Source organism: Diabrotica virgifera, chromosome 7 (assembly GCF_917563875.1).
Source record: "Diabrotica virgifera virgifera chromosome 7, PGI_DIABVI_V3a".
NCBI classification, from domain to species: domain Eukaryota; kingdom Metazoa; phylum Arthropoda; class Insecta; order Coleoptera; family Chrysomelidae; genus Diabrotica; species Diabrotica virgifera.
In genome coordinates this window covers 136,861,131-136,877,026 of record NC_065449.1, presented here as the reverse complement: position 1 = coordinate 136,877,026, position 15,896 = coordinate 136,861,131, and the positions used below count along the sequence as shown (strand labels likewise).

At 30.8% G+C, this 15,896-nt stretch overlaps 1 protein-coding gene across 1 annotated transcript; it reads left to right on the top strand.

Moving 5' to 3' along the window:
- Nucleotides 1–2,320: 2,320 nt before the first annotated feature.
- LOC126887884 (cilia- and flagella-associated protein 251-like) lies at nt 2,321–5,846 on the top strand. The gene is made up of 2 exons (XM_050655779.1): nt 2,321–4,750; nt 4,809–5,846. The coding sequence occupies exon 1, from the start codon at nt 2,321–2,323 to the stop codon at nt 3,131–3,133; it is 813 nt and encodes a 270-aa protein (XP_050511736.1). The 3' UTR covers nt 3,134–4,750; nt 4,809–5,846.
- Nucleotides 5,847–15,896: the final 10,050 nt, after the last annotated feature.

Here is a 15,896-nt window from a genome sequence, read left to right as displayed (position 1 = left end):
ATATAGCAAATATTAAGCAGTGATTGCCATTTAAATAAAATAAACAATATTTTGATTATAATTGTAATCCATATGTGTGTATTATTTTACTCTTTTCTTTCCTATCCCGATTAGGAACCATTGAGAAATACTTAGAAGCCACGTAAGTAAGTAATTAATTTTATAAAAAGCCCTGAGATTGAAAACATATTGATATGTGATCTGGTAAATTAATTAGATTATGATTAATGCATTGATTAAATTAAATGACATATAGGAATATTATCTCATATCAATAATCAAGATCACAACAACTGTCGTCCAACGTGGAAAGCATTGTAAAGTATTTCTAGTGGCAAATTTGAAGGATAGAAAGAGTAAAGCCGGTATTTGAAAATTTATATGCCTGTGGTAAAAAGTGAGATACTTACATTTGATAACATAAAATTTTAGATCTCTTTAGGTACAAATTTTACATAACTGATTTAATATTTTATTTTTACGATATTTACATTTGATATATTTATTGACAATTTATAATATTTGGGTGAGAAAAAGTCGTCTTGGTAACATACTAGTAAAATTTCATATTTGGCGGGGACAGTACTTCTTGAAAACAAATGTCTGTGACAAGAAGCCAAAGCAAAGACAACAAAAAACAAAAAGAACATTCAAATCAAGAGAATAATTCAGACCAAGAAGATATTTTAGACAAGACAATCATGGCATCAGAACAGCAAGAATTATCAGGAATAGATAAATTATTACAAATGATGCAACTCCAGTCACAAAGAATGGAACAGAAAATGGATGAAACACAACAAAAACTGGATGACAATCAAAGAGAAACAAAACAAGCAATGGAGAAAAATCAGGAAGAAACATCAAAGAAAATGGATAAAGTGGAGAAAAAAATGGATGACAATCAACAGGAAACAAAACAAGCAATAGAAGAGAACAATAAGAAAATAGAGGAACGCATAGAAAAGTATGAAAAGGAAATAAAAGGATGTTTGACAACAATGAAAAACGAGATAGAACAGCAAGAAATGAAAATTAAAGATCACATGCAAGAACAAGAAATTAGAATGAAGGACCACATGAAAGAACAAGAAATGAAAATTCAAAACAAAATGGAGGAGTTAACGAATGGCCAGAAAAAGGAACTAGAAAATTTGGAAAATAAGTTGGAAAATGCTATTCAAGTAGACAGAGAAGAAGTGGAAAAAAGAATCACAGAAATAGAAAAACAAGTCACCGAAAACAGGACGCAACAGAATGTCGGAGAAAGAAGAGAAATGGTTATACACAGCACAGATGACGTGAAGATAAGGTTTGGCGGGGATGTAAGAAGATTACACCCAGTGCCGTTCATAAATAGCCTGAAAAAGAAAATACAGCACATCGGAAATTTCGAAACAGCAAAAGAAACTATCAGAAACCATCTCAAATATGAAGCAAGCCTATGGTTCGATTGCAAAGAAGAAGAATTTGACAGTTGGCAACAATTTGAACAAAAATTTTTGAATTATTTCTGGGGAAAAGTCCAACAATTGGAAATTAACAAGGAATTGCAAAATGGGAAATACAATGATAGGATGGGTATATCAGAAAGGACATATGCATTACAAATTTACTATATCGCAAAACATTTACAATATAATTACTCATCGGAACAATTAGTCGAACTGATTGCAAGACATTTCGAAGAAACGCTGGAAGACCATATCACATTGCAAAACTACAAAGACATAGATAGTTTATGCCAATTCCTACAAATAAGAGAATCACGTTTAAGAGAAAGAAAATCAAGAAGGTCGCGAGAAGATTACAGGCCCCGAGAAACACAGGATTACAGAGATAGAAACCAAAATAGGAGGGACTATACAAGACGAGATTTTAATCCCAGAAGGGAAAACGAAAATAGAGACAACGGAAGAGGAAATTATGAACAAAGAAATAGGCAATGGAATGAGGACAGAAATCGAGAATACCAGAGTAGAAACATCACACGCTCAAATCAAGAAAACAGAAATAATGGTAGACAAAATGAACAGGGCTATCGAGAAAACCGAAACAGATCCGACAGACCAAGAGAAAATAGAAGAGAAGTAAATAATACCCAGACAGATGAATATGACGGAGAGAGACATGACGAAAATATAAACAACGATGAGCAACCGGCGTCTTTTCACGACGGCGCTCACTAAAAACCAAAAATCAAACAGGAATCTTTTGTCAACCCAAGGAGTTTATTAAATTGGCAGGAAACAACGAAAAGAAAAAAGGAGTTAATTTAAAATTTGTGGATGGATTTATCAACGAGAAACCAATTAAAATTATGATAGACACTGGATCTGAAATAACATTGGTCAACAGAAAACTAATAGAAGAAGTTAACTTAACAAATTTAATTTACAAAATACCTAGGGTAAATTTAGTGGGCGCAAACAAACGGACAGTGGCAACTATAAATGAAGGCATACGAGTAATGGTACGACTGGGTAAGAAGATGTATGCACTACAATGTGTAATAATGCCAAACATGTCACATGACATGATAGTAGGAGTTGACGAATTGGCAGAAAAACATGTAGTGATAGATTTGAAAAATAATACGATGAATCTAACAGAAGAAAAAGAAGAAGAACAGGACAAGGAACAGGAGAAACAAAATACGGACAAATCAGGTAAAGAACAAACAGTGGAAATGAATTTGGCAACGAAGCAAGGACAAAGAAGAAAAGGGAGAAAAAGTCAGAAAAAGACAAAAGAAAATGAAACCTGTGGCTCCTCAAAAGAAGATTTGAGCCCAGAAGAAGAAAAATTGAGAGTATCAAAAGCAAAAGAAAACTGGGATTCCTCAAAAGAAGAGATGAGCTCAGGAGAAGAAGAAATAAAGCTAACAAATGAAAGCGAAAAAGATATGATCGAAACAGTGGCATTTGAAGAGGAGGCATATGAAAACGAGGATGCAGAATGCACGGTAAAAGTATGTGAAAAATCTGAGGAAAAAGACAGAAGATTGATATGGGAAAAAGGGAAAGACAACATAATAGCCGACACTCTAACACAGGATGAGGACACTGAAAATAAGGAAACAATTACTCTACAGGTGGGACTAATTAGAGTAATACAAGAAGAAGGGGTATAAGACGTAGATTAAAGTAAGGAAATATACAGGGAGTTGGTTTTGCCTCGAGAAAATTTATTTAAAAATGCAGATAAATTTTATCGAATACAAGGCGGGGATTTGTTATATTTCTATTTGATCTGAAAATTAAATTTTGATAATTATAAGCAGAATTCAATTTAATATAAAATATTTTCAATTTTCTCAACCACGGGCATATAAATTTAGAACAACCTGTATACAACAAATTGTTATATTTAATTTTAAGAAGTGATTAGACGAAGCTTACGAAACTCGGGACAATGCGCTTAGAATAAACAAAGTGAATGACGCGTACCATTATCGTTGTTCGCGGAAGGTTCGATCATTAGCCTATGCTAAATAAGACTCAGTTGAAAAAGATAATAGGTCATTATCGTTGTTCGCGGAAGGTTCGATCATTAGCCGATGCTAAATAAGACTCAGTTGAAATAGAGAATAGGTCATTAAAATTTGTAAATAGTAGAAAGTAATTTTAGAATGGGAATTAACTATTTTCTTTTGAAATCCATTAAGCATATTTAGAAAGATTAAAAATTGGTTTTGAGGAATACTGCGAATGAGAGTTGGTGGTGGAAGGTTGATTTGTGAATCTGGAAGGGATATTTAGAAAGTAGGGGAATGAATGACAAATAGAGATCAGAATGTTTTGAGCTGTCGAGAAGTGAAGTCCAGTAGTAGACGGTAGTGTACGGAGAGTGAGAAAGCCGGTGTAGTTCCGTGAGTGTGGAGTATCTATCGTGGAACGAGAGGTAGGCCAGGTTGAGAGTAAAAGAACCTCCTTGAGCCAAGAGTGTCCCGGTAGCTGATTGCAGTTTCGAAAAAGGTAGAATACAGCATCACGACAGAAGCAGGTACGAGAGCTATACGAGCTAGTTTTCAAAGGAGAACATTACTGAAAGCCAGGACGAGGTTTTGATCGCAGCCAAGGATAGCAGGAAACGGGTCTTGTGTGAAGACATTCTCAGTTCACCAGAAAAAGGTCAGTCTCATTTGTTTGGACATGAATGTATGGGTTTTTAGTATTAAATACCACATTTAAAATTGAAGAACATAATCAATAATATCAGAAAAGTTTCATCAAACTTAAATAGAATTGTTGCTAATAACGGCCGATTTCATAATGAAGTTAAAGGAGGCTTTAAATTTAAAGTTGCCTTTAATTTGAGATTTTCAGTTTCATAATCAAGTTAAAGGGTCCTTTTTATCAAAAGCCCTCTTTAACTTTAAAGTGCAGATTTCGGACCTTTAAGTTGCTAAAGTCTCCTTTAAAGGGTACATAACCTATTTTGTTGAGTTAAAAACACAGTTGTTTTTGTATTTAACTTTTAAGGTTAACATAAAAAGTCAATAATAATTATTATTACTAGGATTAATTAATTGTACTTGAAAAGCACAATTATGTATAATTTTGAAACGTCTAGTTCAAGAAATTTATTGTATTCAGAAGACCAAAAATTAACCAGAACAGATTAAGAACAAACTGTTTTGAACAATAATAATATGATGATCTGGATTTTTATCAAAGATTTAGGTTGAAAACAAACAGTTTTGTGTGCCTTCTTAATTAGAAAACCAAATAACTTTACCTACTATTAGGTAAGTGACTAAAAATTTGTTGATAATAAGTAAAAATAATGTTGTTTATTTATTTTAGAGGTGGATGCATTACTGCCATGCAACAAATTCTGTGGGATTTTATGCATCAGGAAGTATGCAATTAAATGTAGCTGATTTTACAGCAGTGTCCAGAGGTTCAGCAAGTAGAATTATAAAAGTAGTATCCTTTAAAATTGCACTCATTATTCCCTAGAATAATGAGTGCAATGGGTTATACTTTAATTAAAATAGATTCTGCAGGTGTCCAGGATGCAGAAATTTTCAGGTACAGAAAATCATTTTTTGCATTGAATGTTCAGTCAGTGATGCAAAATTTAAAATTAGAGATATTGTTGAACTGTGGCCATCAAATAAGACATTTTTAATAATAATGGGCTGAAGCATAATTCAGGGGCTTAGAATCACACAAACTTGTTTTATTTTCGTCTACAGAAATATTAGGGTTACAGTAACTGAACGTTATAATATGTACAGTCAGAAAAATGAAAGAATACCCATGAACGAACATATAAAACACGCTGTATTTTCCTGTCACCGTGTCACAAAGAAAATTGCCCAGCGCAAGTACATGTAACAATAATTATTACATGTACTTGCGCTGGCCAGTTTTTTGAGTGACTCGGTGACAGGAAAATACAGCGTGTTTTATATGTTCGTTTATGGGTATTCTTTCATTTTTCCTACTTGTACCTAGGTATGCATGTGCTAATCCCCTGAATTTTGAAAGTGGTATCTTTGGTCATTACATATTGGTTGGTGACAGTGACGAACAAGGAATGTAGTAGAACAGCAATATGGGTTGTGGAAATGAAGATTTTCTATACTCCGCTTAGGAACGAGACTACAATTAGAAAACATGACTGTGATTGTTGCAACTAGAGTGCTTCATAATATTGCCATTGATATGGATGATAATTTTCCTGTGAATAAAACTGGAGATGAAGCAAACGATGAATAATTACAACCGATAAAAAATAACGAAAATATTTCAGAAAACAATATAACTGTGTTAATGTGTAAATGAAAACTTTGGTAGATTGTAAATATATTTATCAATAAAAGCAAAATGAATGTATTGAACTTCTTATTTATTTTAGTTTATCACATTTTTTTTATAGACCTGGATCCCACATACCAAAAACAGTTGATTGATAGCAAGCTGAAAATTTGTTAGTAGCTTAACGGTGTCTAGTCGGACAAACTTTGATGTAGGATGTATGGGAACACTGGAATGGGGGAAGTTTTAATTGTGGAACAGGTTAAAAATTTGGAACGTAAAACTACGAAAACATTCCACGTATTTTGTCGGAAAGAAATTCCAATTGATTTGTTACCATTTCATTAAACTCTCATGCAAAAATCAGACTCGTGTTTATCACCAACTGGGCATTTTAATGAGTGGAACACGAAGAACATGTCAAATGACAGGAATCATGTTGGTTAGTAATAGCAGTCTGATTTTTGCATGAGAGTTTAATGAAAGCGTAACAAATCAATTGGATGTTCTGTCCGACAAAATACATGGGACGTTTTCGTAATCTGACTTTCCAAATTTTTAAACTCTTCCACAATTAAAACTTCCCCTGTTCCAGGGTTCCCATATATCAAAGTTTGTCCGACTAGACACCGTTAAGCTATTAACAAATTTTCAGCTTGCTATTAATCAACTTTTTTTGGTGCGCGAGATCCAGGCTTATTAGGTAGTTTTATTTTTAAATCCAATAATTTTATTTTTTTATATTCTGCCTCTTCCCTTTCTATCCTTTTTTTCCTTCTGTTCTGCAAATATGCAATGCAAATGATCATTAGCTTGCCTATACATGATACTCAATTATTTGGATAATTTAAACGATTTTTAACAAATAAAATATTGTACGGCCCTTTCCTTTATTCTTCACATTTATTTATTATATTTCTATAACTTTCTATCTTTTGTAACACAAGAAGTTCCTCCTCTTTGCTAAAGTTTGTAGAAGTAATTTTTTGTTATCTCGTTATATGTCCATTTTTTTAGATTTTACTTTTTACTGATGAGTAATTAAGTAATAGTAGGTGTATATAATTATTAAATAATAGTAATACCTATAAGTACAATAATAAAATTAAAAAGTAAGTATTAGGTGATTAAAAAGAAAAGTAGAGTAATAATAAATATATAGAAATAGTAATAACAATAAGTAATAATAATTATTATAATAATTAAGTAATAATAAGTAACTTTTTGTAGTAAAAACAATAATTATAGGGGGAGTATCCTACAAACTGGCAAAATGTATGACATTCAAATGTCATTATTTCCATTTTAGTTCAAATATAACATAATTCAGTTTAACCAACAGTATAAAATTTCATTAAAGCACACTTTACTAAAAGAATCTTTAAATCGAATTATGAAATCAAAATCGTTAACAGCCGCTTTAAAGTCCACTTTAACATTAAAGCCTCCTTTTACTAAAGTCCACTTTTTCGAATGATTATGAAATGGGCTGTAAATCATAATAGTTAAATGTTAATAAAAACTTTCAATTGGAAACCAAAAGGAAATAAGATTCCCATGTGTAAATGTTATGTTTAAGAATAATAAGATATAGCAAATATTAAGCAGTGATTGCCATTTAAATAAAATAAACAATATTTTGATTATAATTGTAATCCATATGTGTGTATTATTTTACTCTTTTCTTTCCTATCCCGATTAGGAACCATTGAGAAATACTTAGAAGCCACGTAAGTAAGTAATTAATTTTATAAAAAGCCCTGAGATTGAAAACATATTGATATGTGATCTGGTAAATTAATTAGATTATGATTAATGCATTGATTAAATTAAATGACATATAGGAATATTATCTCATATCAATAATCAAGATCACAACAATATATATATATATATATATATATATATATATATATATATATATATATATATATATATATATATATATATATATATAACTGAAGGATGATCACAGCTGTCTAATTAATATCAATGTCAAAGGTAAAGTTCATTGGGTGTGCAGCTGGAAATGAAAGCCAAAGTGTACTCTTTTCAACGAGCTAGCAATATTTCGTTTAATTTCTTAAACATCATCAGGCCAGTTGCTACAAAGTTATTACAAACTGGTGAAATAGTGCAATTTACATAATAAGTTAAAACACTTACTTGGATGAGCTTGTTAGCCTCGATATAAAAAGTTCCATGAAGAACGCCAAGTGAAAAAAAAACCAACATTGGATTTAGTGTAAAGTGAAGGCATAATAACTCACACAACCAAGTGTATTATTTTCCGTGTGTGCCGGAGTAGTCAAAATTACTTAAGTTAAAAAGTTAAATTGTTTGTCCTAAATGTTAACTTAAGTAATTTTGACTACTCCGGCACACACGGAAAATAATACACTTGGTTGTGTGAGTTATTATGCCTTCACTTTACACTAAATCCAATGTTGGTTTTTTTTTTTCACTTGGCGTTCTTCATGGAACTTTTTATATCGAGGCTAACAAGCTCATCCAAGTAAGTGTTTTAACTTATTATATAAATTGCACAATTTCACCAGTTTGTAATAACTTTGTAGCAACTGGCCTGATGATGTTTAAGAAATTAAACGAAATATTGCTAGCTCGTTGAAAAGAGTACACTTTGGCTTTCATTTCCAGCTGCACACCCAATGAACTTTACCTTTTATATATATATATATATATATATATATATATATATATATATATATATATATATATATATATATATATATATATATATATATATATACAGCGTGTCTACTTGAGTTGGAAACATATGGGAAACTTTTTTATTATTAATTTTACGAAAAAAAGTTATTCTTTATAAAAAGTTCTGCATGCCCCAAAACCTAAGATTCAATCATCAGATATCAAATTTTCTGAATATTATACGAGGTATGTCAAAAAATATGAATTTCGGTCAAGGGTAAAGTACCTTTATTTCTCTCAATATCGAAAATTCTTATGATAAAAAGTTGTTTGGAATTAAAAACTAAGATCAAATATGCAATTACATGCTTCTTATTGAAAAACATTTTTTTTCTCAAATTTAAGGATACCCAACATTGTTTTTAATTATTACAAATATGATAACTCGTTTATTATTCATTTTACGAAAAAAAGTTATTCTTCGTAAAAAGCTTTGCATGGTCTAAAATCTAAGACACAACCATGATATATCAACTTTTATTAATTTTATACGAGGTGTGTCAAAAAATATGAAATTCGCTCAATATTATAGCACCTTTATATTTCACAGTATTTCAATTAGAAGGATGTAATTGCATATTGACACATAGTTTTTAGTTCTAAACAACTTTTTTAATAACTGTTTTCAATATTGTGAAAAATAAAGGTACTTTACTCTTGAGTGAAATTCATATTTTTTGACATAACTCGTATAAAATTAATAAAATGTGATATCTGTTGGTTGCATCTTCGGCCTTATGACCTACAGAGCTTTTTATAAAGAATACCTTTTTTTCGTAAAAGTAATAATAAAAGAGTTATCGTATGTGTAATGAATCAAAACGAAGTTAGTATCAATAAATTTGAGAAAAATTTGGAAAATATTTTTTTCCAATTAGAAGCATGTAATTGCATATTTGAGCTTAGTTTTTATTTCCAAACAACTTTTCAGAATAAGCATTTTCGATATTGAGAGAAATAAAGGTACTTTACTCTTGAACGAAGTTCATATTTTTTGACATACCTCGTATAATATTCAGAAAATTTGATATCTGATGATTGAATCTTAGGTTTTGGGGCATGCAGAACTTTTTATAAAGAATAACTTTTTTTCGTAAAATTAATAATAAAAAAGTTTCCCATATGTTTCCAACTCAAGTAGACACGCTATATACAGGGTGATCAACTTCTGTGACAAAGTCCAATATATCTGTTATTATACAATATATGAAAAAACGTTATTAATAAAAGTTATAGACACCTTTAATGTACACATTTTAAAATTAGTGAGAAATATACAGGGTCCTCCATAACACGGTGCCAAACCAAAGTTATGTTTTTTTAAATGAAACACCCTGTATTTTATTCAAAATCTGGTTTCTCTACATTTTTCTGATTCTAGAAATATAACACTTGTCTAGGATTATACTGAGTGTTTCAAAGTTACGAGCACTTTTATTAAAAAATCATACTGATTTGATCGCCCTGTATGTTTCTAACGGTGTAATATAAACTTATTTTTTTAATGCTTTTGACTGTCAATATTAAAGTAGTTTTGCAAAAATGTACAATTTTTTTATAACTACACAAATTGTATACAGGGGAAGTCAAAATTTAAATACAAGATTTTCTTCATAATTTTAAATAGAACACCCTATATTTTATATTATTATCGAAAAGTTCTATCACTATACTTACATATCTTTTAAATATTCCCTATACCTAAAGTTATTAGTTTTTGAGATATTTTAGTTTTATTGTTGATAGCAACATGTATTACTTAGTTATTAATAACAATACTTTAATTTATCAAAATTTATTAAAAAAACTAAATTAAATAAAAAAAAATGTTCATCGTACCTCTTATGTTATAAAAGGTGTTCAAAATGACCTCTCATAACGTCTACACAAGCCTGGAGACGAGTTTAAAAAGACCTACAGATGTTTGTAAGCATTTGTTGTGTGACACTTTGAAAGGCGTTTTGAAACCTTACTCTCATATCATCAACTATTGTTGGAGGTGCCCTATAGACTACGTCTTTAATATAACCCCAAAAAAAGAAGTCACCTTCGTTTAATTCTGGTGATCTGGGTGGCCAGTGAACTGGCCCATCTCTTCCTATCCATCTTTCAGGAAATAGTTCATCGTTGAGAAGTGCGTTGTGGTGAGCAGGGGCTCATATGTTGGCGGATGTTTAATGGTACATTTTCAAGTAGAATAGGTAAATGATTCACTAGAAAATTTAAATAAACCTCACCACTTACCGATTCCTCATAGAGAGAAGGACCTATAACGTAATTGCCTCTGATTCCACCCCAAACATTTAAGGACCATCTTGTTTGACTATGTGTCTGAGCACAGTACGGATTGGTTGTGGAATAATAATGAAAATTGTGTCTGTTTACACTACCATTTTTGTGGAATGTTGCCTCGTCTCCAAAAAAAAAGGACAAACTCAAAAAAATCTCTCAGTATCACTATTTGTTTTTGTGACCATTGACAAAATTGTACTCTTTTGTATATGATATGGGTGCTTGTTGTTTTTCTTGACTATGTTCTGGATAGATCCATAACTTATATCTTGCTCTCTTGTAATATTTTGAGTACTTGTATGAGGATTTTCTGTAACAGGCAGTAAAACATTTAATTAATTTTCATTCGTAATAATGAATTTTGTTTTTTCCTTTGCTTCATAAACAGAGCCAGTACGATTAAACCTGTCTAATAAGTTGTCAAATGCTATCTTATTTGGTTGCTGACGCTGTGGACACCATTCCTTATAAATTCTTGTGGCAACTAATGAGTTTTTGAAACACTCTCCTAAAAACCATATCATGTCTGTCATTTCTTCACGACTAAAATTCATTGTTGGGTAACAATTATAACAATATGGCAAACAATTATAATCAATAACAAAAGTAAAAACGTACAGATATTTAAATTCTTACATCTGACAGTTCTTGTGTCAATTATTTCAAAGCCACCTTAAACAAAAACTTGCAGCAATTTATAGTTTCCATTTCTTCGCGGAAAATTAATATCATTTTGTCAGTAAATATAAAATTGTCGTTATTGTATATAATTTACCATAAAATTGGAGAAAAAATGAAATGCAGTCTAATTTTAATTATCATTAACAAACTCATTGGAGGTTTCTCATATTATGGGTAATTAATTTACTGTAATAAACGTATCTATGAGTTATCGACAATTAAACTAAAATATCTCGAAAACTAATAACTTTAGGTATAGGGAATATTTAAAAGATATGCAAGTATAATGAAAGAACTTTTCGATGGTAATATAAAATACAGGGTGTTCCATTTAAAAATATGAAGAAAATCTTTTATTTGCATTTTGACTTACCCTGTATACAATTTGTGTAGTGATAAAAAAATTGCACGTTGTTGCAAAACTACTTTAATATTGACAGTCAACAGCAGTAAAAAAATAAGTTTATATTATACTGTTAGAGTCATACAGGGCGATCAAATCAGTATGATTTTTTGATAAAAGTGCTCATAACTTTGAAACACTCAGTATAACCCTAGACAAGTGTTATATCTTTTTAATCAGAAAAATGTAGAGAAACCAGATTTTGAATAAAATACAGGGTGTTCCATTTAAAAAAACATAACTTTAGTTTGGCACCGTGTTATGGAGGACCCTGTATATTTCTCACTAATTTTAAAATGTGTACATTAAAGGTATCTATAACTTTTATTAACAACTTTTTTTCATATATTTTATAATAACAGATATATTGGACTTTGTCACAGAAGTTGATCACCCTGTATATATATATATATATATATATATATATATATATATATATATATATATATATATATATATATATATATATAAGATGTAGATCTTTGAAACACACTCAGTGAACCAAAGATCCAAGGTTATTGGTTTAACGACCACTCGTACGAAATCAAATAGATGAAATAGAGAATGTGGAAAAATCCCCTTACGAACAATTCACACATCCACCATTTCGGGCTGGGAAAAATTTTTCGAATAGAATCAAAGATCCAAAAACTAGGTCTCGAATGTTGTTTTTTGATTAGAATGTGTCTAAAGATATTCAACCTCTTGTCTTTACCGACGAGCCCAGAGAGGTTGAAGAGGGCGAAACACATTTCTAAGAACTGGTGTTTGGATCTTTGATTCTATTCGAAAAATTTTTCCCAGACCGAAATGGTGGATGTGTGAATTGTTCGTAAGGGGATTTTTCCACATTCTCTATTTCATCTATATATATATATATATATATATATATATATATATATATATATATATATATATATATATATATATATACAGTATGTCCCTGTAAGTTGTATCCATATGGAAAACTTTTTTATTATTAATTTTACAAAAAAAAGTCATTCTTCATAAAAAGCTCTGCATGGTCCAAAACCTAAGATTCAACCATCAGATATAAAATTTTATGAATATTATACGAGGTATGTCAAAAAGTTTGAATTTCACTAGAAAGTAGCTTTATTTTTCACAATATTGAAAATTGCTATTATGAAAAGTTGTTTGGAATTAAAAACTATATTTTAATATGCAATTACATCCTTCTAATTGAATTTTTTTTTTTTGAAAAATTATGGATAACTAACATTATTTTCAGTTATTTCAGTTCTGATAACTCTTTTATTGTTAATTTTACGAAAAAAAGTGATTCTTAATAAAAAGTTCTGCATGGTCTGAAAACCTAAAATACAACCATCTTATGTCAAATTTTATCAATTTTATACAAGGTATGTCAAAAAATATGAATTTGGCTCAAGAGTAAAATACCTTTATTTTTCACAATATCGAAAATTGTTATTATGAAAAGTTATTAAGAATTAAAAACCATGTTTCAGTATGTAATTACATCCTTCTTATTGATATATTTTGAACTATAAAGGTACTTTACTTTTGATCTAAATTTATCTTTTTTGACACACCTCGTATAAAATTGACATAAGATGGTTGTATTTTAGGTTTTAGAGTATTTTAGACCATGCAGAATTTTTTATTACGAATCACTTTTTTCGTAAAATTAATAATAAAAGAGTTATTAGAATTAAAATTACTGAAAATAATGTTAGTTATCCATAATTTTTCAAAAAAAAAATTTCAATTAGAAGGATGTAATTACATATTAGAATGTAGTTTTTAATTACAAACAACTTTTCATAATAGCAATTTTCAATATTGTGAAAAATAAAGCTACTTTACTCTTGAGTGAAATTCAAACTTTTTGACATACCCCGTATAATATTCATAAAATTTTATATCTGATGGTTGAATCTTAGGTTTTGGACCATGCAGAGCTTTTTATAAAGAATAACTTTTTTTCGTAAAATTAATAATAAAAAAGTTTTCCATATGGATACAACTTACAGGGACATACTGTATATATATATATATATATATATATATATATATATATATATATATATATATATATATATATATATATATATATCATCAGCCCATAGTCGTCCACTGCTGAACATAGGCCTCCTCGAAAAACTTCCATTCAGATCTATCCTGCGCTGCTGCAATCCAGTTGGTACAAATCCTCTTTATGTCGTCAGTCCATCTTGTGGGTGGTCTTCCCGGGTTTCGTCTATCCGCTCTCGGTCTCCATTCCAAGATTTTTTTGGTCCACCTATCATCTTTCATTCTAGCGACGTGTCCTGCCCACTTCCATTTAATTTTGGCTATGTGTTTTATTATGTCTTCTACACCACTTCTTCTACGAATTTCTTCGTTTCTTACCCTATCTCTTAACGTTATGCCCAACAATGATCTTTCCATTCTACGTTGCGTCACTTGTAGTTTTCGTGCAGATGTCCTTGTTAGGGTAAGTGTCTCTGCGCCATATGTAAGAACAGGCAGGACACATTGATTAAAGGCTCTTCTTTTTAAGCTGATAGGTATATCACCTTTAAAAATATCACGTAGTCTTCCATATGCTGCCCATCCCAGAGTTATTCTTCTTAGCAGCTCAGCAGTTTGATTGTCTCTGCTAATTTTTACCGTATGTCCAAGGTATATGTAGCTGTCAACAACTTCAATTTCGACGTCTTCTACCTTTAAAGGATGGCTCGGAACTAAATTCGTCATCATTTTGGTCTTTTGGTAATTAATATTTAGACCTACTTTACGTGCTGCATTGCGGAGTTCATTCAACATATCATTGGCAGTTTTTAGGTCATCTGAAATCAGAACAATATCATCTGCGAATCGTAGATGACTGAGCATCTCACCATCGATATTTATTCCTTTATTTTCCCATTCCAGTGATTTCAAAGCATGTTCAAGTACAGTAATGAACAACTTAGGCGACATAGTATCTCCCTGTCGAATACCTCTCCTGATATATATCTTATTGGTAGGACCGTGCAGATTTATAGTTGTTGTAGCATTTCTGTATATATTTTCTATAATATTGGTGTACCTATGATCAATTCGACACTCTTCCAATGCCTTAAGTAGTGCGGGTAATTCGATAGTATCAAACGCTTTATGGAAGTCTATAAACGTTAGAACTAGAGGTCTATTATATTCAATTGATTTTTCAATCAAGACTTTGAGGCACTGTAGGTGGTCATTTGTACCGTAGTTGGGGCGAAAACCAGCCTGTTCTTTTGGTTGGTACAGCTCAAATTTTGCTTCCAATCGATTGGTTATTATTCTGGTGTACAGTTTGTATAAATGGTTGAGTAGAGAAATTGGCCTGTAATTCTCTAGGTTCATGTTGTCACCCTTCTTATGCATAAGAATTGTAATTGAGTTATTCCAAGCTATAGGAATTTTTTGGCTATACAAGCAGAGATTGAAGAGGTCTTGTATTTTTTTCAGAAGAGAAGTTCCGCCAAGTTTTATAGCTTCTGTAACTATTCCATCATCTCCCGGAGCCTTGTTGTTTTTCATTTTTTGGAGTGCATATTGTATCTCATCTTGACTAATTTCTGGAATATCCTCAGATCCCTGGTTTTGTACCGTGTGTATATATATATATATATATATATATATATATATAAAACAAAAGATGTAAATCTTTGAAACACACTCAGTGATCAAAAGATCTAAGTTATTGGTTTACCGACCAAACGTAACTAAATCAAACAAATGAAATAGAGAATGTGGAAAAATCCCCTTACGAACAATTCACACATCCACCATTTCAGGTTGGGAAAAATTTCTTGAATAGAATCAAAGATCCAAACACCTGTTCTTAGAAATGTGTTTCGCCCTCTTCAACCTCTCTGGGCTTATCAATAAAGATGAGAGGTTGAATATCTTTAGACACATTCCATCAAAAAACAACATTCGAGACCCAGACATAGCAGGAGCGTATATCTACGCCGCATAATCTGACCATGACAGCCTCACGTTTTAAT